General features: G+C 43.1%; 1 protein-coding gene across 27 annotated transcripts in view; it reads left to right on the top strand.

The window, feature by feature from the left end:
• NRXN1 (neurexin 1) overlaps positions 1-27734 on the top strand; it is a 976383-nt gene that overhangs the window by 520964 nt on the left and 427685 nt on the right. For 16 of the 27 annotated variants that reach the window (XM_053383600.1, XM_053383591.1, XM_053383586.1 and 13 more), the window contains 2 exons: positions 2064-2237; positions 7738-7857. In XM_053383600.1, the coding sequence (XP_053239575.1) occupies positions 2064-2237; positions 7738-7857 (294 nt within the window). Of the gene's footprint in view, positions 1-2063; positions 2238-6701; positions 6729-7737; positions 7858-27734 lie in introns of all 27 variants that reach the window. The other 11 variants (XM_053383596.1, XM_053383588.1, XM_053383593.1 and 8 more) reach the window with 1 other exon arrangement.

Here is a 27734-nt window from a genome sequence, read left to right as displayed (position 1 = left end):
ACTGACAGGTTCAGAAGGTTTCACAATTTGTAGTGGTGGCATCCTCATTTCTTCCTTCCTACACCAGTGTGGCGTAGTGGTTAAGAGCGGTAGTCTCGTAATCTGGGGAACCGGGTTCGCGTCTCCGCTCCTCCACATGCAGCTGCTGGGTGACCTTGGGCCAGTCACACTTCTTTGAAGTCTCTCAGCCCCACTCACCTCACAGAGTGTTTGTTGTGGGGGAGGAAGGGAAAGGAGATTGTTAGCCGCTTTGAGACTCCTGAAGGGGAGTGAAAGGTGGGATATCAAATCCAAACTCTTCTTCTCTTCTTCTTTTTTAAAATTTAAGAAGAGCCTACTGGAGGATGCTATTGCCCAATCCACTCCAGCATCCTGTTCTCACATTGGCCAACCAGATGCTCATAATAATAATAATAATAATAATAATAATAATAATAATAATAATTTATTATTTGTACCCCGCCCATCTGGCTGGGTTTCCCCAGCCACTCTGGGCGGCTTCCAACAAAGATTAAAAGTACATTAAAATGTCACACATTAAAAACTTATCTGAACAGGGCTGCCTTCAGATGTCTTCTGAATGTCAGGTAGTTGCTAATCTCTTTGACATCTGATGGGAGGGCGTTCCACAGGGCAGGTGCCACTACCGAGAAGGCCCTCTGCCTGGTTCCCTGTAGCTTTGCTTCTCGCAATGAGGGAACCGCCAGAAGGCCCTCGGCGCTGGACCTCAGCGTCCGGGCAGAACGATGCGGGTGGAGACGCTCCTTCAGATATATTTGGCCGAGGCCGTTTCATGAGAAATCCACCAATAGAACCTGAGCACAAGAGCACTCTTCCCTCTTGGGCCTCCATTTTGTCCTGCTTACTCTCTGACAACCCAACCACCCACCCTTCATTTTCTCCTTCTGCCTTCCCATAAAAATCAAATCATGAACAAAGAACTTGCACCGAGTGGAAATACTTGATACCACACCGCAAAAAACTGAAGTTGTTGCATTAAATATTTCCACTTAATGCAAGTCACTTGTTCACAGTTTGATTTTTTTTTTTAATAGAAAGGAGGAAAGTGCAAAATGAGAGGAGGAGGGTGGGGAGAGAGAGAGAAAGAGCAAGGTGAAAGAGAGAGAAAGAGGGAAAGGGAGAAAGGGTGAATAAGGAAGATGGTCTAGTTAGTTTTAGCCCACCTATAGAGCCAAAAAATGGTGCCAACTTGTCTACAATTTGTTCTCCTTTTATATACCCAGTTGCAGGGACTTACTAAAAAGGCAGCGGTAATGTTCCACTAGAACCACATTGATGGCAAAACTAACACAGCTGTCTGTATTCAGCTGAGACCACTGTGTGTTTAAAGGGCTAGAATGTCACTTTGGATAGTCATGGCTTCCCCTCCAAAGAATTTCAGGAGCTGTGGTTTGTTAAGGGTGCTGAGAGTTGATAAGAGGCCCCCTACTTCCCTCACAGAGCTACAGTTCCAGAGCTCTCTGTGAAAAAAATTGATTGGTAAACCAGTCTGGGAATTATAGCTCTGGACAGGGAATAGGCCCGTCCAATAACAACTCTTAGGACCTTAACTCTCAGCTCCCAGAATTATTCAGGAGAAGCCATGACTGTTTAAGTGTAACCATAACACTTTATAAATATGGTGTAAATGCAGCCTAAGTTCTGCTCCAAGTAGATCCATTGAAATTATTGGACCTCAATCAGTCACATCTATTAAATTCAGTGGGTTTTCTCTGAGCATGACTTCCTAGGATACAACCCGAAATCTTGCAGAACTGGAAATCCAAGACTACATTTGGATCCACTATCCTCTAATGCTAGCAGCCCATGGGAATATTTTTTCTCAATCCTTTATTATTGCTCATGTGGCTTGTTACAACTTTTGCTCGCTGTGTTTTGCCAACAATTTCTCGTTTTTGCTTATAGTGACCTGTTTCACTTTTCTGCCTTGGGCACGTGGCATTGTGTGGGGTTTGTGTGTGTGGAAAGGCGGGTTCAAACACCTGAACATGCAACTGGGCAATCGTGGCAGCTGTGACTAACCATGCACTTTGGCTCCCCAGGTGACTTGTACATCGGAGGGGTAGCAAAAGAAACCTACAAATCCTTGCCCAAGCTGGTCCATGCGAAAGAAGGGTTTCAAGGCTGCCTGGCCTCCGTGGATCTGAATGGGCGCCTCCCGGATTTGATCTCGGATGCTCTGTTTTGCAACGGGCAGATAGAACGCGGATGCGAAGGTATGGAGCGATCGTTTTGTAATCCTGTCACAGCCCCTTCAACGTAAAGTAAATATGCATATGCCTCATCATAGGTGCGTTGTAGCATCTTCTCTTCCTGCTGTGTTCTGTTTATTTGCACTGGGATGATGACAGTTTCCTATCTTCCCCGCTGTCATCCATTTCTGCTTTGCTACCGATGCTACTAAGCCAGACCTGTTTTACATTATTAATGAAGGCGGATGCCATTGTGGGAGAAACGTTCACTGATGGCACAAAACACAAATTGAACCTGAGAACATTAACTTATCTTCTTGAATATAATCGGCAGAGTCTGTTCTTCGCCACCAACAAGCTGATTTGCATGTCTCCGTTTTGTTTGTGTCTTATTTTAATTAATTGTTGTGATAATTAGCTCCCGTGCAGTACTTTACATCATCACGGTGCTTAGATGATAGTTAGTGTATAAATTAGCTAATTGAATTGAGATGCACATTGCTTTCTCTCTTTTTTAGCACAGGTTGTCTGTTTGCATGAGATGTTAAAGTGTTTAGCAGGGTCTCAGGCTAGGTTCAAGGCTTTTTTTTAAAAAAGCTATGCTCCTGTACCTATGTTCTGTTGGCCTGTTTTGTAGCTGTATTCCTACTGCCTAACCTGCAGCATTCAAAGCGACAACTCAGCCCACCAGCCACATATGTTGGCCAACCAGGAGCTTGATAAATCTCACGGCTTTGCTCTCTGCTGGTGACTACAGAGACATGGAGATTTTCCCAAACCTAGCAGGCTACGGTATGAGTTTGATGGGCTATTTGTGACTTGAAGGCTCATCAACTGCACAAGCTTTCTAAAAAGATTTCAGAATAACAAAACTGGCCAAAGTTTCAAAACCTTACACTTCAGTACGAATGTAGAATGAAGGAAGTCCTATTGATTTAATGGGGGATTGTGTAGATGAAAGGTTTATACCCAAAGAAAAACAGAACTGGGTTTGGATCAAGACTGGTGTTTCCCCCCAAAAAAGAAGCAGTTTAGAGGGCCAGGTCACTTGTGAGGGAAAGGGTCAAATTTCCAGGGAAAGTCAAGGTGCTGTGTTGGGTTAACTTTCCCTCCCTTCCACATCAGCCAAGACCAAAATGGGTTGAATATCCATGGCAGAGGATCCTCACTATCCCAAATTGCATTTGTGAGGGTTTGCATCCCCAGCACATCAGTGCTCTGCTTTAACTTTTCCACATTAAAGCTTTAATCTAACATTTGAAGGATGTAGCAGAATACATAGGAATTGGGCAATAATGTGCAATTTGGTTTCTGGTTTGAGGCCATCTTAGATTTCTCAACATAGAAACCATCCCCACATTTTAAAAATGTTTTTATTGCATTTACATCCCCACCTTTTTCTCCAAGGAGCTCAGAGTAGTATACACATTTCTTTTCTCACAACCGCTTTTCACTGTCATGTACCTGGCAAGGTTCAAAAGCATGATGTTGATGGGCAGTTGAACATATGTGTTTGGCCCTTCCAAAAGATCAGTTTCCACATTTATTTCCAACATGAGGTGAGGAAAAAGAGTGACATGACTCAGTCCCTCAGTTAAACCCAATAAACTAGCTATTTTGCTATCCCCGAAAAACAAGATTATTTGGATATAGGCGAAGAGACAGAAGCAACCCAATTAATCATACCTCTGTCATATGGATTTTATTGATATAGTAGATTCAGTTTTAAATTAAGAACTGCTTTTCCATATATGAATCTGCCTGGACTCTGAGATCATCATACAAGGCCCTTCTCTGCATGATACCTCCAAAGGAGGGTGGCAATGAGAGAGCAGGCCTTCTTTGTAGTAGCCCCCAGTTTCTAGAATGTTCTCCCCTGAGAGTCCCACTTGACACTTTGTAATAATGTTGTTTGCCAGGCAAATGCATTTTTGTTCCTGGGGCATTTGGGCAGCACCAATAATACTGCTTATTGTATCGTTAAATCTGTAGATGTATCGGAAATATTTTGTCAGGCATATGATAAGCATTTTAAAACATATTCCTGATAAAATCTACACACTTGACACCAGCAGTGTGCAGAGTACTTTGTAATGCACAGCAATTTGTGAAAACATAAAATCACAATGACATGGCCAGTTCATGACCCACCAAGCTAAAAGGATCCCCTCCCCACCTGTGTGGAAGTTCATGAGAGATTTAAGATATCACTTGATTAACTAAGCGCAAAGTGATAAACCCTGAGAAAACCGAAACCAGCCTGTTCCAGATTTTCTCTCTTACGTACGCCTGTTCTTCTTTTACCCCTTTCTAATTTTAATTTGATGATTAACATTGAATAGCAAATGTGTAAATAAATGCATAAATGTACAACATCCAAACACCTAAAGGTAATTTCACTTTATTTTGCAAAGAGTCTAAATAACACTTTCTAATGTTGGTGAGAGAGGGGGCATAAGGTGTTGTACAGTTTAAGTTATTAGATCTTGGCATTAAAATAGCCAGTTAATGATGTAATGGCCAAATCCTTAAATATCACATGTTCTACTTGTCCAAGTTGTTAAAGTAATGGAATACTGGTCAGTGGCTTAGATAATCAGTCCTGTTCGCAACATCCCAAACTGGGATGTTGGGAACATGAGTTTAATATTTTTATCATGTGAACTGCCCTGAGATATTCAAAGGAAGGGTAGTAGATTGATTGATTGATTGATTGATTGGCCCATGGAAAGTGTGGCATAGATCAAAATTAGCAATGCGTTACTACTTCTCTCCATGCCTAGCACTGATCTCAGCCACTTTTACTCCCTCATCAGAAAGGCCCCCAAAGCAGATTGAGTTTTGGTGTGGTAAATGGAAAGTAAGAGCAGCTTGCTTTGGGATCCATGTGACAAAACACAGACTACCAATTGTGACTTGGATGCTGATTAAGAGGGAGAGGGGATAGCTGAGTCAGTAGCCAAAGGAGCACCTGAATCTAAGACCTCCAGAAATGAGACCCTAAAACAAAGACTCTCAAAGACTGAAGCGCCAATGAGAGACCAGAATCTGCAACCTCAGTGACCCAACATGCCTAACCTGCTCACCACTGCAGGCAGTATGGCTGCTGAAGAAGCAACCAAGGGTCAGGCACCAGGATTTGTGGTGTGCCTCTTTAAGAAGATATGTGGCATCTAGGAAGGGGCTGGGGCTGGAACTATATAAGGTGGTGGTTAATTAGTATTCAGCATTTGTTGGAGCAAAGTTTGTCTTTCCTGGGAACTGTCCAGGGTGCTGAAGGAAATGTCACTGGTCACTTTTGCTTTGTATTCCAGTCCTTGAGCTTTTGAATTGCTGCTCAACCTTTTCCTGTTGGCCCTCTGCTTATACTGCCCACTTTGGATCACAGCCATGCCTATTTCTGCCTAACTTCCATTGTGGGTTTACCCTTATTAGGCTTCAACAATATGGTGGTGCACTCACACAACTGCTATAGCATTTGCTGATCTTTGTGTAGATCCAGTGAACGCACTGGTTTTCGTTCACCAAGGCATGCTATTCCACCTCTCACTTAAAATAAAAAAAAACCAAAACACACACACACAAACACAACTACCTAGCAACAAGGACTGATTGAGCAACCATGTTAAGGTGCTGTGGTGGTGATGCACCTCCCGTCCAGCAGGGGTCAGATGATTCTAAAGGCCAATAGTTTTACATCTGATCCTATAAAGCTGCTGACGACCCTGGCTTGGTTTCAGGCACTTAAATGCTGTGTCTACTTAACTAATTGGATGACTTCCTGGCATACTTCCCAACCGCCAGAGATGACATTACCTAAAATTGAGCACTTGGGTATATATTGTATTGGGTTGGTAAGTGCCTTCTCATGGACCATTTCATTAAAAGTCACCCAAGGAACCTGCAGGCAGGAACATGGAATAGCATCTGACTGGAAAGAGAAATGAATGAAAAATGTAAACCTTCTCTTCCGACCTTGGCCCAGTGCATTGTGGGAGCAATGCAAGTGCATCTGTGACTGAAGAGCAATAAGTGGTTCTTGATGTAAATTTCAGTCCTAATTCTGTCAATTCCAGCAGAAGGCCTAGTGAAGAGGAAGATCGAAGAAGATAATGTGCTAATGACTGAACTGACTGTGTATGAACATGACAAATGGCTAGTCAGGATTAAACCATGCATTCACTTTGCTAATGCATTCACATCTATTGTATAGAAAGGAGTGCTTTTAATTCTCCTTCATTACATGTCATCAGCTCAATTAACCATTATATTTGTAGTAAATGCTGGCAAATTACTGCATTCTCATTTTGGCTTGCCTGGAGATTTATGTCTATTAGTATTAATTTATTTGCATTACATGGACTTTCTTTTCAATTTTAAGAGCAGCATGCACTTTTGTCTCTGAACGGTCTTTCTGTGTTTGCTGCCATTTTGATATTTGCTTACTAACATTTAATATATTTTGCTTTTTTTATTTTGCTGGCAAAGTTGCATTGATGAAAGCTGATTTGCAAGGTAGATAGCCCTTGTGTATATTAAGCAAGACTGAAACCCATAATACGCATTGGGAGCCATCGGCCACATCTGCACTGGTGTGTGTAATGTTGCATCGGATTTTTCCACTCTTCCTCTTCCAAAAAAAATAATGATGCAGGAACCTTCCTCTTACAGGATATTCTGCACAAAGGCTTTCAGTCTTGTGTCTATCTGTATAGTGATTGCTTTAGTGCTTTGATCATGCCTTTTTCTTTCAATTCTTTTCTTTATTTTTCCCCTAGTGGTCTGGTTTATGATCTCTAGAAATAGAATAGCTTTGTTTCTCACGTGTATGTCACTTTTGAGCATGCTGGTGCGTTAATTGGCGGATCCCTCCCCCCATATATATAATTATAACGTATATATATTTAATAAAATGAGAAACCCTGCATGAGATAATTTGAAGCATGTGCAAAGATACTTGCCAACATTCCTGCTAATAAATCGATACACAATATATAGATTTTTAAATAAATAAAGAAGCCAACCCAAACGTTCCTTGATTTTCTACAGGCATAGCTTTTCATCAAATCATTGCTTGGAGATGGCAGCACTTTTTTCCTCTAAGTTATTTTTAATTTTCTGATTATTATTTAGTTTTAGATTATGTTTCCCACTGTACCTTGCAGAACGCATCATGCTGGACAGAGATAACAAAAGATGTCGCAATGAAATGAAATGTTGCAAAAGCAATGTTTATGACAACTCATTTTGCTTGAGTTAACTCTCTACTTTGGTCATATTTCTGAATGAGCTCATCTCTTCGTGCCCCTCTGTGTTAACAAACCAAAGGCCATATGCCTATTCATAAAAGGTTTTTTATATATTTATAAAAATGCATATGGCCAATCCTGCGATTGGTTCTTTTTCTTGGTTTGCTCTTTTACATGTGAGATGTTGGCAACTACCCTATGTGATCCAATGGAAAATGCAGTCGCAATGAAAGAGAAAAGCCCAAGTTTTATTTTTCTGTGTGTATTCTTGTTAGGCCCCAGCACGACATGTCAAGAGGACTCGTGTGCAAACCAAGGAGTCTGCTTGCAGCAATGGGATGGGTTCAGCTGTGACTGTAGCATGACCTCTTTCAGTGGAACGCTGTGTAATGACCGTGAGTACTTTAGAGACTCTCTTTCTATCTGGCTACAAGTCTTAAAGGCTCTGAGGCATTGGGAGCAAGTGTCTGAAATAGTCCATTATTTTAACCTTATATAGTTAATTGAACTGGCAAACTCTGCAAAGATTATTTTCTAAAAAATGTTCAAAGGAAGCAGTGCGTTAGGAATTGCCCACCAGAACGTGACGTGTGGGGAGACTTCGGAAATATGATGCTGGAATTTCCATCTAATGCACATGTTTGAATATTACATGTTATCCATGGATATATATATATATATATATATATATATATATATATATATATATTCACTCTCTCTTCTTTTATCTTGGACATTTTTTGGGGGGGTGGAGAGAAATTCTCATCTTCTTAAGATATATTGTAATTTTGTAACATTATATCACGAGGCTTGTAATTGCTGTGAAACAGTTGACAACCCTCATTACCTTCCTGCGTCAAGCTGCTTTAGGAGACATGAAATGCTCTGTCAAGTAGTGATAACACAGGGTTTTTACTTTGCTTAAATGTCATCTGAATAAGTGCTGGTATCACTTACCGATCGCATAACCCTGCAGAGATGAGGGATCGCTTCTTCTGGAAACATCTGAGATGTGCCGTAGGATGATTTGGCCAAAGTACCCACCACTTCTGCACCACATGGTGAAACTCAGTTTGTTAACCCCTGGTGGGAGAGTATCTGAATGGACCATGGTGAAAGGATCATGCTGTTGTTTTGTGATAGAGGCTTCAGGTGGAGAAAGGCTCCATGTGGGAAGCTGACGGTTGTTCCTGTAAACCCAGCTGCAGTTTTTTCTCGACAATTGCAGCCATAGCGATGCCATCAGTGGCCCTGTCTGCATTGCTCAGTTCTCACAAATTTTCCCTTTCATGCGGTGTACCAGTATATGCAACCACATGGGGAGCTGAGGAAGTGTGAACTTGTCGGAATGTTTGAATAAGCTCGTGAAAACTGATCTGTGTGATTTTTACTTAAAATTGCAATTTGTAAAGTGCAGGCATCTCTAAGTGCAGTTTAAACCCCTTTTTGCCTGAAAGGGATGATATAACAGCTCTGCCTAAAATTTATTCCCACATCATTAAGAGGAAACTGAGTGAATTGGGAAGGAGTCTTCGAAAGAAAACCACATAGGCTTCTATAGTTTTCTGTTTGGTTCATTTGTCTTTCAAATTTACTTCATTATCCTCTATGCTTGTTTTGCATTAGTCAGAGAAAATCCAGGTTGCAAATATTATTATTATTATTTATAAGTATGAAGAGTGATTGATTTGTGTTTTTTGTTTTGCTTGGCATTTGTCTGATTGTAGAGTATATTTTATTGCAAAGTGATTTCAGGTGAGTTTCACTGGTATGACGCTGGAGCACATTTGGTGTAGTAGTTTGGATCCTTACAGATTTCTGATACGGAATTCACAAGATACCTGCTCAGAGTTTTGAATTGCATATTCCACTTTAAAAATAACCTATGGAAAAAAGGATAAGGGACCTGTGACCCTCCAAATGTTGTTGGATTCCAACTCCCATTGGCCACAGCTAACATAGCCAATAGTCTGAAGTGATGGGAGTTGAAATTCACTAACATTTGGAGGGCCAGAGCTTCCCTGACCCTGCTGTAGAAGCAGCTTAGCATAGGTGTTAAGAACTACATTGACTTAAGCTATACTTCAGCAGCCACCTGAAGTATAGGTTGTCAACCTAGCTTCTTAAGGCTGCAATCCTATGCACACATACACTAGAGTAAACCCAGATGAACCCTGAGGCATTTACTTCTGCATTAAAATATTCAGGGTTGTACTGTTGGTGTGGACCTCTAATCAGCTCATGAAGCAGGTTTGGGTTCTTTTTCTTCTCTGCTTTAGCAGTGCCAACACACCATTTGGCATTTCCCAGGAGTTGAGAATTACCCTGAGGTCTCACTGCTTCATGACATTAGCATTTTGTTTTGCATCCATTACCAGTTTACCAATATGATCTTTCACGTGTTGTGAAATTTGTACACCAAAAACTGTAGAAAAACCCAGCGATTTCACTGGATTGGAGTGAGTGACTGCTAAAAGCATATTTCCGGGAATTAACAGGACAAAGGAGACTGGTGGTGTTTTAAGATGGAGCTCTGGTTAAAAAAGCAAACTTATTCCATAGAGAAATCCTGTGTATTTTTCTATGGATCACAAGAAACCTTGCCTGATTGTTTATCTCTGTTTACGCCCCAACAAACTGAGCTTAAGAGAGCTCATCAAACTTGCACAAATTACCGTACTCAAGTTGGTGTTTTCACTGTGTCAACCAATGTGACCTCAATTCATGGAGGCTTGGCATTTATGTCACCTCTAGCTTTCGTTTGATTCCTCCCTCTGAGATTTGGATTATTTCTGCCCTTAATTTCCATTGCAGAGAACACGGGCAAAAACTGTGAACATGAACAATGTTAATGTAATGGTTGAGAGATATCTGTGCTGAGATTACACACACACTTATATATCTGATTCCTGCGGTGCTGCAGATTAAAAAAAATGCTAAAAGACTGGGAGCAGTTTATGAAAGATGATAACCTACTTATTTCATAAAAATAATTATTGTAGTTAAGAAGTAGCCGCTCAGCATCCAGATTGCTGGCATTTGTCTCAAAGTGATAGTCTTTCACAAAGCCAGCGTTTTGCCTGGCATAGGCCTACATGAAATAATGTGTGAGGCCAATTCAACAGTGTTTTGAATTTTGCAGTTCAGATTGACTGCCAAAATTCTGTGGCATATCAATCTGCTGATTTGAACATTGGTTGATTCTGACAATATGACTCAATATGATCAGTTGGTCACTTTAATTTAAGAGCCCAAGTGCTTTCATAGATGCATGCTTTTCTTGTGCTCACACTGCATCATGGGCTTTGTAGTTACATTGTTTCAAGGGTTAAAATATATAAGATAATGAAAATGCTTCAGTGCACAAAGGAGTAAGTGCAAATTGTTAAAAACTAAAACATTGGAATATTGTGCAAAGACTTGTGTGGAAACATAACACTGGTTCACATATGCATGTGAAGACTGGTTGAAAATATGTTTTCTTTTGGCATAAAATATTAGAGTCAGAATAAGACATAACCATGCAGCTAAACCCTAATGCCATGTTTGCACACCCCAGTGGCTTTTATAAGGATCTCTTTTGTTTTATGTGTTGATGGCATTTTCCCTGTGGGTTCTCCTCTTGTGGAGAGCAGACACAACAGTGGACGAAGCTTTTGTATCTTAACAACAAGGCTTGAGAATCCTTGTTTCGTGAAGTGGGCCCTGGACACTTTTTTCTGCCAAGTTCTGCTCACCACCTATCAAAGTCCTTTGCAAAGAAAAACCACTTCAAAACACTGCTTCCTTGTGATAAAATAGTGACCGCTCCACCTTGCAAACTGCAGCTGATCCAAAACATGGGGCTTACTAGAAAGAGGATGGTGGTAATCGATGGGAAAAAACTCCATTCATGAACACCAGATAGCTTTCCTCCATAGAGCACCAACAAGGCCATCATTGTAATGGTCAAAAATGCACCCAGAGTGATGCAATTTATCCTGACATCCTTGGTAACCTGTCCATGGAGACAACCTGCTGACACCAAGCCTGATCAGCATGCATTCACCTGTAAACTTGCTAACCTTGATAATTGCAAAGACCAGGCATGTCCTACTTCCCATTCTTTGCAAAGAAAACAATGCAAGATTGTTTTGGCCTCAGATGGCACAGAGGTTGCCTTTTCTTTTCTCTGATGATAATAAGGCACTTGTAGATGCAGGGCTACAATTTTTAGGAGGTGTGACATAATAGAAGGTGTTATATTGTTCAGTACAAAGACAACTGGTAGGGGGAAAATGTTCCCAAGAACGGGGATTATATAGGAAACTCTGCAAAAAGGACACTTAATGATTACTCTTACAAATGGATGGCTGTTCTGACTTCTCTGAACTAGGGGAAAAAAACTTTAGGAACATCCTAAGTATTAGTAACAGCAGGTTTTTTGGTAGTTTGAGCTGTTCTCCCGCCAAAGCAGCCAGCTTTTCTGTAAGCACAGGGTTGAAAAATGATCCTGACCCAAAATTAGAGACTCTGTATCAAATGTTCCTCTCTACTCTTTCCAACGCCAAGGTTCCTAGATGTTGTTATATCCAGAAACGTAGTGTCTTATTTGTAACATTCAAGATGTGTTCACATACTAAGTTCAATGAATGTACAGTCAGTGTACACAAATAGCTGGAACTATGCAAATCAGCAGCTACACGTTCTTTTACATGATCACCTGCAGATGTGCAGAAACAGCTAGTACCTGTGTCCAGTGTAATGTGTGAACAAGCCCAAAGGTTTGTCACCATGGCATGGAAAGTGACAACTGTTGTTAAAGCGGTCACTTCCTACGAAGGTTCAGTCTTGTGTGCCAGATTGTGGTGCAGCCTCTTTGCTTTCTCCTGTCATTAGAACATCTAGGGCCAAACTAGAGGACGTATGGGAGACCTGTGGACAATATGTCTCAAAAAATGGAAGCTACTCTTCTGCGTGAAGAAGAAATCAATAATAATAATAATAATAATAATAATAATAATAATAATACTTTACTATTTATATCCTGCCCATCTGGCTGGGTTTCCCCAGCCACTCTGGGCAGCTCCCAATCAAATATTAAAAACACAAACATTGAAAACTCTAAACAGGGCTGCCTTCAGGTGTCTTCTAAAAGTAGGATAGTTGCTTATTTCCTTGACGTCTGATGGGAGGGCGTTCCACAGGGTGGGCACCACTACCGAGAAGGCCCTCTGCCTGGCTCCCTGTAACCTCACTTCTCACAGTGAGGGAACTGCCAGAAGGCCCTTGACACTGGATCTCAGTGTCCAGGCTGAACTATGGGGGTAGAGACGCTCCTTCAGGTATACATGACTGAGGCCATTTAGAGCTTTAAAGGTCAGCACAAACACTTTGAATTGTGCTTGGAAATGCCTTCCATTTGAAAAGAAAGCTCTCTAGATCTCACCAAATGGGCCACACCCAGACTAAGTTGCTTCTGCTTAGTTCCAGTGAAATCAATGGGACTGCTTCTGCCATTATGAATTTTTGCATCTAGCATAGCCTTACTTCATCCCAATGTGCTTAAATTTAACTTGGTGCAAATAAGGAGTTTTGGTGGGAGTTGGTAATGTGATGGTCTTTTCTTTGAATCCATCCTCTGGCAGATATTGCAGTGCACTGTTTTCTTGCGCATGATGAGCTTGTGGTTCGTCATACATCCAGCTCCTTTCCCTGATATGTTCCTAAAGAATGACAAGAATCAGTAGTGCACCTGACAGAACATGTCCTTGGAATTCAGTTACATAACTGCAGCCATGACTCTCACCTGCTTCATATTTCCCCCTAACGAAGCCATCTGACAGAGACAGCTCCAACATATGCATGAAATCTTTGTGTGAGGAGTATCAGACTGCATCCATAGAATCTCTTGCATGTGCAGAAGTTGATTTGCCTAGCCAATTCCTCCTCTAATTGTGCATCTCACGTTGTACACCTGCTTGCACAAGGGCATGCATTACAGAAGTGTGAGTTCTTTTATCGTCTTGGGCACATAGCCTTCTGGGGCATACACTCTGCTTTCAATTGCCCCTTCTACATTCATTTTACAAAGCCTCTTAAGTCGTTCACCTCTCACACAGTCAGAATAATGTGAGGGGGAGTGTGAGGTGTTGGCCATTAATGAGAACCCTCGCTCCCACCATGCATTGGGGGCTGAATGCCTGAAGCAGGGGAGTCTCCTTTACTCATATCTTTGCAAAATTTTGAATCCTGCATAATCAAGGTTCTAAGGCATGTGGCGATCCCATGGGGGCAGGGGTAACATACAGGTGGATTAGACAAAGTCATGAATGAAAGAGAGGACTATTGATGGCTGCTAGCCATGTGTCATGGTCCAAGTCAAAGTCCCGGCTGAGGACGTCAGGACCGGGGGCAAGATGACAGGGTGGGAGCAAGAACAGAGTCCGGAAGTCAGGAAGCCAGGAGTCCGAGGGTCAGAGAGCCGGGAGTCAAGAAGCCATGGGGTCCGAGGGTCAGGAAGCAAGGAGTCACGAAGTCAAGGGTCTGAGGATCAAGAAGCAAGGTGTAAAGGAGCCAAACACAGCAAGGCAGGAAACGTGTTGCTGTGGCCCAAAGCTGAAGGGAAATGCTGACCTTATATCCCTTCCCAGCTCTTGCCACCAGGTGCTGTGAGTTACCAATTGGCCTCATCTGTGCAGCTGTGCCTTGCCTCTTCAGAACAAACTTAGGAAGGCCCCAGTCCTGTGAAGTTCTACTGGTCCCAGGGCCTGGCTCCTGCATGCACTCCTGACACCAAGGTGGCTGTGCTATACATCCACAGTTGGAGGCAGCGTGGATTCTGAATACCAGTTGCTGGAAACCACCAGAGGGGAGAGTGCTCTTGTGCTCGAATCCTGATTGTGGGCTTCACACAAGCATCCAGTTGGCCACTGAGAGAATAGGATGCAGGACCAGATTGGCCATTGGCCTGATCCAGCAGGTTCTCCTTATGCTTTTATGTGGAGGCAGAAGATCTGCAGAGAGGATTAATTAGATGACTTGCATGTACTATGCAATGCAACATGTGCCCACCATTGATTTGTGGTCAACTTCCATGGGCAGTTTCCAACTAACTCATTCCATCAGCTCACGGGTTTACATTTGTGTGATGAAATGTTCTCCCCTCATGCGCTCCACACCTTCCCAAAATCTGCTCAGGAGGGTTGGAGAACCAGAACAGAGTCCATTGTGCACGTAGAAATCCTTGCGCTGACAGAACAAGTTAGTTGGCTGCCACATAGTGGGGGGAAATCCTTCATTCAGCTTATAGATGTACAGAGCAGTCTACAGGGAAACTGCACAAACTCCCTTAAAATGAATTTTCAGGGTCAAGGCTTACCCTGGGATAGATTAAGGAAGAATAATAAAGGAAAGAGTGCCTTTGGGTATCTCAGAACGTATTTCATTCATTACTGAGTGAAGTGTAACTAGTCAACACAAATCTAGATGGGAAGGCTTTCTGATTAGAGAACCTGATCGTAGGCAGGTTTGGACCTCCACATCTCTCCAGGGAACAAACCATAGCTCAGCAGCAGTGTGCATGCCGTGCATTCAAAGGGACACAGGTTGAATCCCTGGCACCAAAAGGGGGTTGTTATTGTTGTTGTTGTTGTGCTGCTATTTTTTTCACAAAATGTGGACTAAAGTGACTTGCAAAGTGAGTGGCTAGCAGGATGTAGGAAAACCTCTGTCAGTCAGATTAGACGATACCAACCTGAGGAGGCAAACAGATTGAGGTGGTATAATACAGCTTCTTGCACTCTTCTCTTAGGCATTATTTAGCTAGCATTCATTTCCATCTCTCTCTGATTGGTGTTTCTTTCAGTAATGTTTTTTTTTATTTATCAAATGATCCTACACACAGTCCCTCCCTAAGTGTTCTTGAAGGGCATTTGTGTCTGATGTGCATCTAGTCTCAGTGGAGCTTTATGATTTGTGAAGCTCCAGATTGGCAAGAATAGCTTTGCAGTAATTGTGGTGGTTTCTCAAGAGGCAGTAATTATGTAACTGGAATCATGGGCCAGGCTCGGAGTGAATGCTCTATTGCACCAAACTGGTAAAAGGAAAAAGACTGTTGAAAAAAAACACCATTTTCTCTCATCCTCTGCAGGGAATCATAAGAATGATTAAAGTGGACTTGGGGTCTTATTATGGTTTACTTTTTTTGGTTTTTAAATCATGACACGCTCAGATCTACTACACACAGAGAGAGTATGTGTGAGAAATCGAAAATAAAAATAAAAAACCTTTCCATTACATATCTGGAGAGAACAAATTCCCAAATCTTTATGAAGATTATTTTGGTGGTTCTGTCCTGATTGCATTTAGACGTTGTGTGGCTTATGACATCCCAGCCTTTTCAGAGGCCCTGCAGGCAGTGGTGAAGCACGGGGGGCAGAGGGACGGTGGTCCGCGACACAAATGTCTGAGGGGGTGCAACCAGTTGCTCTCACGATAGGCTCCCTCATCAAGGCCATGTGGCTGAGCTCCTGCCATCTTACGAAGCTGGGGGGAAGCAAGCTGTGCCTGAGCCAGGACTTTGGGGCTGGGGTGAGTTCCTCCATCCCAGTTCTGCAGGCGACTTGGGGCACAAGCACTTGCCCTGGCCCGGGTGCCAGCCACCCACCCTATGCCACTGCCTGTAGGGATCCATTTAAGCTTAGATCTGGTGTCCTACAGGGACTGACCAGATGCCCCCAGGGAAGTGTGGTATAGAGGTAGCAGCCCTACTATAAAGTTGCCTTTCAGCACCTGTTTGATTGTCCACGGCAACCCTGCATCTGAGGGCTACTCTGGATGTGTGCCTTGTAGTTCACCATTGCACAGCCTTTAAAAAAATAAAAAATAGAATTGTTGGCATGTTCTACAAGCTGCAAGTAGGGAGACTGCTGTTGCACCTGGGGCTTCCCATAGGCATATGGCTGGACACTGTGAGAATAGATAAGTTATTTTCCCCTTCTTTGTCATCTCCCCATCCTTTTAATTGGAAACAATTTAGTTTTTCCTAGGGAAAGTCCTCTAGGACCTTCTAAATCTTTTTGGGGGCCATTTTGGACACCTCCATTTCTGTGATAACCATTTTGCAACAGGGTGTGCAGAGTTGTACACTGCGGCCACACAGCACAGATTTTGTTTATAAAGGTGTTCTATGATGCAGGTCACTTTATTTTCAGTCCCTTTCCTAACAAATCCTAGTATGGAATTTGCTAAAATATTTTTTTATTTTGCCATTTCTTTTTCTTGACTTGAATAACTTTCTTCTCCCCTTGTGGCAGAATAAACAACCTTAAATTCCAGGCCTGTGCTCCATACCTGCCCTTCATCGAAGTTAGTTCTATTGACACGCTTGAGATGAATATTCTATTTGTCTCGATCTTTTGCCATTTGTCATTTCCTTGGGAATAAAAATATCACTTCTTTGCATCGTAAATTTTACTCCCTGGATCTGTTCATCTTTTACATTTTCTTTCTTTTTATTTTCTTTTGGGGGGGAAAGAGAGAGAGAGAAGAGTAGAAAAAGGAGGATGGCACATTTAATAGCCCTCTTTCTATAAATCCCTAAGGGAGAGAGGCTTTATGGCAGAAAAAATATATATTCAAAATGATAGTATCTCCATAATTGAATGTGCTACCAGGAATAATGGAGAAGCAGCAGAAGAAAAATGTTTTGGCTTTGCTCAATCAGTAGTGGTGTGGCAGATCAAATCCAGATAGTTTGCACTTCAAATTCGTAAGCAATTTTAATTTCTGTGCCAATGAATCCTAGCCATTTTGCCTACCAGTTACACGAAAGAGCTTTAAGATAGTAAGCATAATTCCATTTCTTTTTCCACCCCGCCACACCATGATTGTATCCTAAAGCCTTTCTCCTCCTGACAGCCCTGACTCACTGCTGAAACCTACTATTAGTACAGATATTTAATTTGAGTTACTTAATGTAGCTTTGCTGGGATAACCAGCCTTCTCTAAAAAAAATAATGTTTCCTTTGCAAACTCGACAAATACACAGGGCTGAGGGACAAGATTTTCAGGCAAGATTAGCCTTTCTTCCTGCAAGACATGCAGTATGTCAGACAACAGAGTGGGTGACAGAGTCTATCAATGCTTGTACCAATTACTGGAGCACAAATTCGCGGCAGCACATTTGCCTAATCTGTGTATAGCACTGTTGATCCAATTCGCCGGGAACTGGTTTAAGATGCGATCTGGTGCGCACTTTCTTTCTTGCGCTCAAACCCCACTGGATGCATTTGGACTTACTTTGGAGTAGCTGTTGTTATCCTTTATCCGTTTGCATCCCAGGGTGGGCAACAAAACAACCACATAAAAATGCATACCCCCGTACAATAAGTATTAAAACAATAAAGCATCATATAAAAATAAATTACAGTCATAAACAAATTCGGCGGAGCAGCAGCAACATACCAACTGTTGGCCTCCAAATAATATTTACCGTAAAAAGCCTGAAGCACAAAAACAAGCAGAACAGCAGCATCGTGGGAAGTGTTCCCTGTTCAGTTCTCCATTAATTCTGTGTCCTGTGATCAGTACTCAAGGGGGTGTCCAGCAGGGAGACAGCAGTGGGGGTGGAGCTGCTTCCTGCGCTTGTGTTTCAGACCACAACTGGTTATTTTTCAGGCATACTTGGGATGCCCCGTACTCCATTGCATAATCCACTCTAGCATTTTCCTCTAAGACTTTGTGGCATGCAACCAAGTTAATAATAACAATAAATAATAAATTTTATTTATATCCTGTCCTCCCCAGCCGAAGCCGGGCTCAGCGCGGCTAACAACAATAAAATAGTACAACATTCTAAAATCATTTCATTATAAAATTAATTCAAATCAAATTGATGGCAACCATTGGGCTAGAGTTCTGTGAAGATTGCCAAAGGAGGGAGTCAGGCTGTGCCCTGACCAAAGGCCTGGTGGAACAGTTCTGTCTTGCAGGCCCTGCGGAAAGATGTCAAGTCCCGCAGGGCCCTAGTCTCTTGTGACAGAGCGTTCCACCAGATCGGGGCCACAGCTGAAAAAGCCCTGGCTCTGGTTGAGGCCCAGCCTCTGTGGCCTGGGACCTTCAAGATGTTTTTGTTTGAAGACCGTAAGTTCCTCTGTGGGACATACCAGGAGAGGCGGTCCCGTAGGTACGAGGGTACTAGGCCGTATAGGGCTTTAAAGGTTAAAACCAGCACCTTAAACCTAATCCTGTACTCCACCGGGAGCCAGTGCAGCTGGTATAGCACCGGGTGAATGTGATCTCGCAGCGAGGACCCCGTAAGGAGTCTCGCCGCGGCATTCTGCATTCGCTGGAGTTTCTGGGTCAGTCTCAAGGGCAGCCCCACGTAGAGCGAGTTACAATAATCCAGTCTGGAGGTGACCGTCGCATGGATCACAGTGGCTAGGTCAGGGCAAGAGAGATAAGGAGCCAACTGCTTAGCTTGGCGGAGATGAAAAAATGCCGCCTTTGTTATAGCTGCAATCTGCGCCTCCATGGAAAGGGAGGTGTTGAAGATTATACCCAAACTCTTAACGGACGGTGCTGGCACTAATTGCAACCCCGCAAGAGATGGGAGTTGAGTTCCTCCTGCTTCGCATTTCTGTGTGGAACTAATGTTTTCACCAAGGAACCCTATACACAACCTTGTGACAGTCAGGATCGACAATACTGAAGGAGATGGACCAATATCATGACCTGGTGTAAGGAAACTTCTTGTGTTCTCAAACCTGAGCAAGTGACCTATAAGCAAAGAGAGGTCTCCAGTGCTGCCATAGAGCATAGCTGTCAACGTTTCCCTTTTTTAAGGGAAATTCCCTTATTCTGAATAGGATTCCTCATAAGAAAAGGGAAAAGTTGACAGCTATGCCTCAGAGACATCAAAAAGCTATCATCTGCACATATCTTTCTGCATCATTTTTTTACCCCCTTGCATAGAAAGCTGCTGCCGTGACCATAATCTGCCCCTGCTTTTGTTTTCTTGTCGGTAGAAGAAGTGTATTGATTGCTTTGAGAGAAACCATATAGAAATCCCAGGCTGGGATTTCATGCTAGCCTGCTCAGGTTAGGCACCTTGCCTTCTCATGCAGGGTTCATCTAAGCTGTTGGGTTAGGCTGACCGGGCAGGGTGTGTGTGTGTGTGTGTGTGTGTGTGTGTGTGTCTGTGTTTCTGAGCCAGTTAAAAGATACCATGGTGAAAGTTCACTCATTTGGAACATGGGAGAAAGAGCCTGGCTTTGCATGGACTGTCCTGGGGGCGGGGGTGTGCTCCTGTGCCTTAACACTCATTTACTTTTTTTTTCGGTGCAAGACTCCCTTGTTTTTGTATGCAGCCACCGCACATGGTTTAGTTCTCTGAGCTGGCAGGTGGCAGCCAGCCTGTAATTCTGGTCTTGATTGTCTTGATGCCAAGGCACAAAGGGAAGCCGCAGTAATCCACTCCAGCATTTTGTGGAGAGAGCCGCCATGTGTGCTTTTCACTCCAACGTCCCCCATAAATCTTGCGGCAGTCATAAAACTCTTAAGGAATCTTTAAAGACGTGTGCTTAAATTTCTGCGCAAAGCGTCGTAAAATTCTGTGAACGACCGTGAACTGCACAGTCTCAAATGGCCAACCAGAAGCCAGTCGTTCCACATAGGAAGGCCAGAGGATTCTGGCAAAAAAGGGAAATTGCCAATGGGACACTTAATTCATCCCTTACTCATCCAGAATGGAGATCAGCCCAGTGAAAATAAATCCCCAGGTCCCATCCGGTGCTGCCCTGGACAAACATTTCATCTGATCTAACAGGGCAATCCTCATGTTCCTTTTCAGAGAAAGTGCATTCTGATTGCTATTGACACATAACAACACCCAAATAACTCTTGTTTGAAATGCATTAGAAATGTCCAGTATGGACTGATTAACTTTTAATGCTCCTGTTTTCTGAGAAGCGCTATGTGCTCTGTTTCAGAAGTGTGGGATAACCACTGTCCATTAATATTTATGCTTTCTGGTAACAGGTTATAAAGCACCTAATCACATAAACAAATGTGTCAGCTCGGTGTGCGCCTGGAAATCTGAATTTAGTCATGATAGTTACACTGTGCAGATTTGTGGGGGGCAAAGAGAGACTTTCAAAAAGCAAAAAACCTATTCTCCTCTTGGTGTATATGCTCACCCCATGCTTTCACAATGAACCCGAGGTTGCAAGGAGCAGACTGGAAGCAATTTCTTGATTTTTATTTTTTTTTCAAAGGCAGGGAATCATTTCTTACTTTTCTGAATGCCACTCAGCTGCAGGTAAATTAGAATTCTACAGCTTTAGGATTGCCAATTAGAGCCAATTGTAACCTGAATGGCAGGTCTTGGCATTAACATTCTTAGCAGGATCTCCCTCTCTACACCCCATGCCATTTCCACTCCACCCACCTCCATCCCCATGCCAAGGAGAGATTGTTTCCAATGCCTATGACCAAATTAGGAAGCACTGGATGCAGTGGAATATTCATTATCAAAAAAATAGAAAGAAAAGAAAGTTAATTGAAATAAATACTTGAGGCCTCAAAAAGGTATTCAAGGAGTAATGAGGAACGTTTGAACTTTTCTGTTGAAGATCTAGAGTTTCAACAGAAATCTAGGCAGCGTCCTGCAGGAGGCATGGTAGGGCAAGTCTAGTAGGGAAGTGCATACAGATGTGGTGGCAAAACATGCACTTGCCGGTGGGAGGAAGAGGTAAGCCTTCTCAGCTTGGGGATCTGAAACAGTTGTAGTGACAGGAAGCTGAGCTCAGCTGTGCTTCCTCTCCTCTGGGTTTAGAAAGTTCAAAGCTGCTCTCTGAAAACTGAGTTTTGGCTCTTAGAGTTTGTAAGTGTCTGCATTACAGTGAAGAGTGGCAAATGCTGGCATTTACCTGTAGCCCATCCTATGCCACACCTGAGCTCAGGGTTGTGTCGACTGGTGAATGTTGAACATCACCAATATGTGATTCTCTGCAATTGCATATGTGTGTTCAAAAGGCAGGGAAATAAATGCTGGTTTTCAAATGATCGCAGATTGAATCTGGAATTGTCAATGTTCTCAAGTGAATGTCAACATTCACACCAGATTTTGACGGTTCCTTGTGTCACCTAGACCATTTAACTTCCCGTTTATTGCCCACACATGTTGACAAGTCTTGATCTAGACCTAGGGTGGGGAACCAATGGTTGCCTAGACACTGTAGGATTCCTTTGTCACCAGCCAGCATGACCAATAGCAGAGGATGATGGGAACATCTGGAGGGCCACAGATCCCCTACCAATAGACATAATAAATGACTTCCTTACTAATATCCCCATGCCTGATTCAAGGTGCATATTATTACCTACAAAGCCCTAAAGGACTTGATCCCATTGTATTGGAGGTCCAACCTCTTTATGCATGAGCCTGTGCATCAGTTCCGGTCACCTTCTGAGGAAGGTGCATTGGCAGGGTCGTGGGGCAGGGCCTTTTTGGTGGCTGTGCCCTGACTATGGAACTCTCCCAAGGCATCTTAGACTCTCTGCTCAGACCCTCACTAGGCTTGTAAATGAATCCCTGTTAAATTATTTTGTGCGCAGAGCAACAGCAAACAGCAACGAGCTCTGTAGAAAAGCCCATTGCTGAATTGATGAGATGCTACCAACCATCGCACAAAGCTTTCTTTTCAAAGGCACTCGCATGTGACTATCCCCAGGGCACAGTATCTGCTGTACATGTTTGGAAAATTCGCCATTAAATCCCGTTCGGCTTCTCGTTGATTTGTGCACAGATCTACTGCCAGCTCCACCTATGAAGTTGTACTAATAGTTGGCATGCTAACAGTCTGTTGGCAAGTACCAAGGGCAGGGAGGATTGTTAACCACTAAATGAAAGACTGTTTGAGGTTTGTTTGGTTTTTGTATCTTGGTTCCCCCCGCCCCCACATGATAAAGAGTTTCATAGTGTGGCATTTGTACTTTTTCTGCTCTCTTTAAAATTCTGTAAGCTTTGTGCTCGGCAAAATAACTGCTGTTACAGTATACTTGTTACTTTTATATAGTGCGCTTTAATGACATAAAATGGATGTCCCAGGGATAAAATTACATGCTTCGTACCATTCTGTCTTGTCTTGAGGATTTAAGCTTGGTAATCTTTAAGAAATTGATCATTAGTCGCCCATCTTTTATAATGCTGCAATTGGCAGGAAATTTGTGAAAAACAGTACTTAAAAAAAAATAGAAAGATCAAAGAGTGGGTGGTGGTAGTGGGTGACACTTCTGGAGGTTTAGGGCTAACATAGTTGGAGACGAATAAGCCATGTAAAAAAAAAACCATAGCCAGATCCAATGCAAAGGAAGGGAAATCTCCAGGGTTCAAAAGTATCAGTTCAACATTCCTGCGAGAAAGAAAAGCACCAGAAGACATGGCGGAAAACGTGATTTAAGGCAGGGACAGGCAACATGGTGCCTTCCATAATCTTTCTGAAATCCAGCTTCCATCTGACCCAGCCAGCATAGCCCAATGGTCAGGGATTGTCAGGGTCTGGACTGAAGGGGATGATATTGAGGAGGAATGGTGGAGATCTCCCCAAAGCTTGAGATCTCCCCCCCCTCTCTAAAGCTTCAAGAAAAGAGGAAGGCAGTATTGAATCACAGCAGTGGTTTGAGGAAGGTCACAGTTCAGAGACAGGTGAACAGAAGAGTTGGGAGGTGTTGGGAGAAGCTAAGGATGAGGCAGAGCCAGAGCAGCCAGCTGACAACGTTATCACTGGAGAGTATTTCTGACCCCCCTTCTCCCAGAACGTGGCGTTCGTTGAGAGTGCAAGAACAAAGGACTCTGAGACAATTAGTCCCTGGCAGCCACTGTAAGGGGAAGTGCTGTTGTTAGGTAGGGAGGCGGGGGGAGCTCAGCTGGAGCAACGCCATTAACGGGAGACAGACTGCATTCCTTTGTCTCTCGCTGTGATGATTAGCAAGAACTCTCCCTTGTTATTCTCTGGTCTTGCTTTCACTGGGGGAGGGAGAGAATTCCCTGAGTTTGACAGGGATGATGGGAGCTATAGTTCAAAAATATCTGGAGGGTACCATGTTGTTTAGAATGCCCGTAAGAGAGGCACTGTGTGAGAGCCTAAGACAGTACAAGGTGCCTGCTTGATCTCAATAGGCAGGGGGTTCCAAAATTATTATAAAATTGGAACAGGTATTGTATGGATCATGTAGCAGTGCCAATCCTGCCGATTTAATAATTATTTATTATTTATTATTTATTATTTATTATTTATTATTTATTATTTATTATTTATTATTTATTATTTATTATTTATTATTTATTATTTATTATTTATTATTATACCCCACCCATCTGGCTGGGTTTCCCCAGCCACTCTGGGCAGTTTCCAACAAAATATTAAAATACAATAGTCTGCTAAACATTAAAAGCCTCCCTAAACAGGGCTGCCTTCAGATGTCTTTTAAAAGTCTGGTAGTTGTTCTTCTCCTTGACATCTGATGGAGGGCATTCCACAGGACGGGTGCCGCTACCGAGAAGGCCCTCTGCCTGGTTCCCTGTTACCTCACTTCTTGCAGGGAGGGAACCGCCAGAAGGCCCTCGGCACTGGACCTCAGTGTCCGGGCAGGTAGTCAGGTGGGCACATGTAGGGTATCCAGCTGTGGCATGTGTATCCAACTACTGCTGTTGTCTATATCAAACTGCCCTCTGTTCTGTTGGGGTGGAAAGAGCTGATTAAAAGCAAATAACATTGTTTATTCTCATGTGTACCCATCTGCTGCCTTCATTTCCATCCTTCCTGCCTGCTCTGACCATCCCAGGGCCAAGCATGGATTCTGCGGCCCGTGCAAGGTCAAGAGTGATGGTTTCTTGTGTGGTTCACTAATGAGATTTGTGTATGACTATCATGTGCTAACGTTGTGGTGATTAGGAATCTGCTACCTTGCAGTGTTTTGCAGAAGAAGAAATGTGACTGTCTCCATTTGCAGATTTTACCAGCTGCTTAAATGCAGGAGGAATTTTACCTTGTAGACATCTTGCAGCATTTGTAATATTATTAATCTTGGGTACTTTTCAGATAACAGCGTTTTGTGCTTTTTAAATCCCATTTGGCTCGTGGGTACGCTATGCTGAGAAATGTGTCTTACCCGAAACTTAATAGCCAGGTGACATTAATCCAAAACTAGTGCTCTAGTTATGGGAAAGCTGGAGGGAGCCTTATTGCTTAGGACACACACACACAGTGTTACTCTTTGCCTTATCCTGCAAGGGTGTGTGTGGTTAAAATGGGATATGATTAAAATGCAAGTACAGTGGTACCTCGGGTTACAGATGCTTCAGGTTACATACGCTTCAGGTTACAGACTGCAAGAGTTTTTTGGCCAAACATTAGGCAACACTAAGTTGTTTGAAGGTGGAACAGACTGCCTTGGAAGATGTTGGGTTCTCTTTCATTAGGATGGATGAACACATTTCAGGGTTGCAGTATTTGTGGACTTCCTGATTAGCAGAGAGTTAGATGACCTATGAGCCCCCTTCCAGTTCTGTGATCCTGTGCTGTGTCTCATTTTGCTCCTCAAGCTTAGGCATAAACTTTTGCTGCTCCTTTTTCTCTCCTATTAATAATGTTTATACCCAGTGCTATTTTTCTGCAAAAAAGAGGTGCCGGAACTCATCATGAACGCCTCCCTTGTTCTCTTATAATGGCATTGGCGCCCACCTGAGAGGTGCCGAGTTCCAGCTTTAAAAAGCCCCTACCTAAAATGTGAAATAATGTGAAATAATTACACCTACCTAAAATGTGAAATAATTAAACTTCACTGGAAAGTATTGCTGGTTGTTGGGGACTATCTGGACAACATCGAGTGAGGAGAGGCGCCAGCTGGGGAACCCCCCGGGGAATTTCCGGAGGCGGGAGACTCAGAACCAGGGGATTGGGTTTGGAACACTGAGGAGAGGTCAGAGGGATAAGATTGGGAGGAGGTGCTGGATACTGAAGGGACAACAGGGTTTAGTGAGCAGGAGGAACCTGTGACAGACTCCGAGGCTGAAGTAGAGGAGGGTGGGATCAAGGGGCTGCTGGAGAATCCAGGGAGTCTCCCACTCCTGCTGCGGCAAGCTCCCATCCCCTCTGGTCTCCAAGAATGTGCAGGATAATGAGGAGGACAGAACAAATAACAGAGGTGTGCAGAGACAGTTTGAGACAGCTTGGGAAACATCCAGAATATGTTGTATAACCAGTCCCTGATCCATAAGAGGGCCACTCCTCTTATTCCATGACTGCTAAGCTTACTTAGAAGTCTTTGGTGATCTACCTTGTCCAAAGAAGAGTCGCCGTGGAGAACAAACCTGCCTGAAAGACAGCTTGTAAACTACTATTGAGATTCTACGTGATACACAACTTTGGGGTCATGTTAAATGTGTTCTGGAGCACTTGAGCGCCTTAATTTTACACAGTGTGGCAGTGATGTCAGACAGGCCTAGAAATCAATTTGTATGGGCTACTATGCATTTTGAACTGTAGGGAAAGGCCACAACTCACAATTAGAGCACATGTGTTGTATATAAAAGAACTTGTGTTAAGTTCTTAGTACTTAGGGGAAATCTCCTGTCTGAACCTGAACATACACTGCTGGCCAAAGTAGACAATACTGAACTAGATGAACTGATAATCTGACAATGTATTAGGCAGGCTGCTGTTTCTGGTGGGCCCTAGAATATGTCCCAGAATCCTTTTTAAGCAAGCAGGTAGGCACCATGTCTTCTGTGGCAAGTCCAAGGGTTCCCTCAAGGCGGAAAGTTTGAACCCAATTGCTCTAAAGTGAATGTTTTGGTTGCTTAAAGTAGAATAAAAATTTCATTTGTGTTTACTTCTGTAGTCATGTCTTAGCATATCCATGAGGAGGTTTGAGGTGTGATCAATGAAGTTTGTAAGAGCCTCCTGATGGATATGAAACAATGGAGCTCAGCATCCAAGTCCCTCAACTTCTCCCAGCCCATCATTTTCTGTGTCTGAAAATAAGAGGCAAGGCTTGTGGGGAAACTTCTCTCCATGCTGTATGTATGGAGGTGGCTCTTCCGAATAATTATCATGCAAAATAATGGCTTGGTCTTTAAAGACAATGCCTGAAATTCAGCTAGGAATTGGCATGATTGAGGGAAGACAACATTGCTACAAGGCACAAACAATGCTGTTGGCTCTGCTGCAGCTTTTTTGAAACATAATCCTATTTGTAGTATTATTTGGAAGGCATCCTGAATTTGTTATGTCGCCGCACATATATATTCATACTGCTCACTTGCGGTTTAGTTAACTGATTGCCAAGGAAAGAGAGAAAAATAAAATGAAATTTAGGGTTCATTCGTTTCCTGGAATGCAAGATCAGGAGTGCAAACTGAGCGAAGTGCTAGTGGTGCTTTCGCAGAATATGGGGAAATTCCAAGAGGACAAATTCCTAACAGATTCCTAACAATTTCCAAGAGAGTCTGCATCTGAACCTGCTTTTCCATAGCACTGCTTTTAAGTTGCTGGCTTTTTACTATATCAGCTGTTGGTCTTGCCATATGATGCCTCCCCTCTATCTTGATCTGCACTGTTGTATATGTTGTCATGTGCCCCGAGGGCCCTGACGAGATGCACATGTGAAAAACAGGCAAAAAGCCCATAGATTGGAAACAGACTGGTGCATTCATTCCTTTATATGGTGCACCGAAGCTGTTTTGAGTGCACACAGAAGATGCAGCATTTGGAAGCATATGTACCATGCAAGCACAGTTGCTGGACAGCAAGGATTAACTGTAGTTCCAAGTCCATAGTATATTCTGGGGGCCACTTCTAATGGACTCCAGCCCTGTGGGAGCTTGATTTACACAAGAGCCATAGTGCTGTGATGGAGCACATAGGTCCCCCACATAGGTCCCTGGCTCAACCCCCAGCATTTCTTGGTAGGGTTGAGAAAGACCTTGTCTGAAACCTCAGGGAGCCTCTTGGGCTCTCTATCTGTTCTTTGGGACAATCCCTAGCTATGCCCAGGCCACACTTTCCTCCAGTCCTTGAGTGCTTTCCCATATTGGGATATATGCTTGAGCTGTGATAACACCCCTTGCATGCATACATGGATGGATGGAGGAGGAAACTCTGTGTGTGTGTGTAAATACCTGTGATTTATAAGGTTGGAATATAGCCTACTGCACAAATATAAGCGCCACATTCTTTCTTCCATCCAATTTTGCCCACCACTGATGTGTAGGTCCTGGAATCCATTA

Source organism: Podarcis raffonei, chromosome 3 (genome assembly GCF_027172205.1).
Source record: "Podarcis raffonei isolate rPodRaf1 chromosome 3, rPodRaf1.pri, whole genome shotgun sequence".
In the NCBI taxonomy this organism is placed as follows: domain Eukaryota; kingdom Metazoa; phylum Chordata; class Lepidosauria; order Squamata; family Lacertidae; genus Podarcis; species Podarcis raffonei.
The sequence above is the reverse complement of the archived record's forward strand: the minus strand, read 5'-3'. Positions and strand labels throughout refer to the sequence as shown.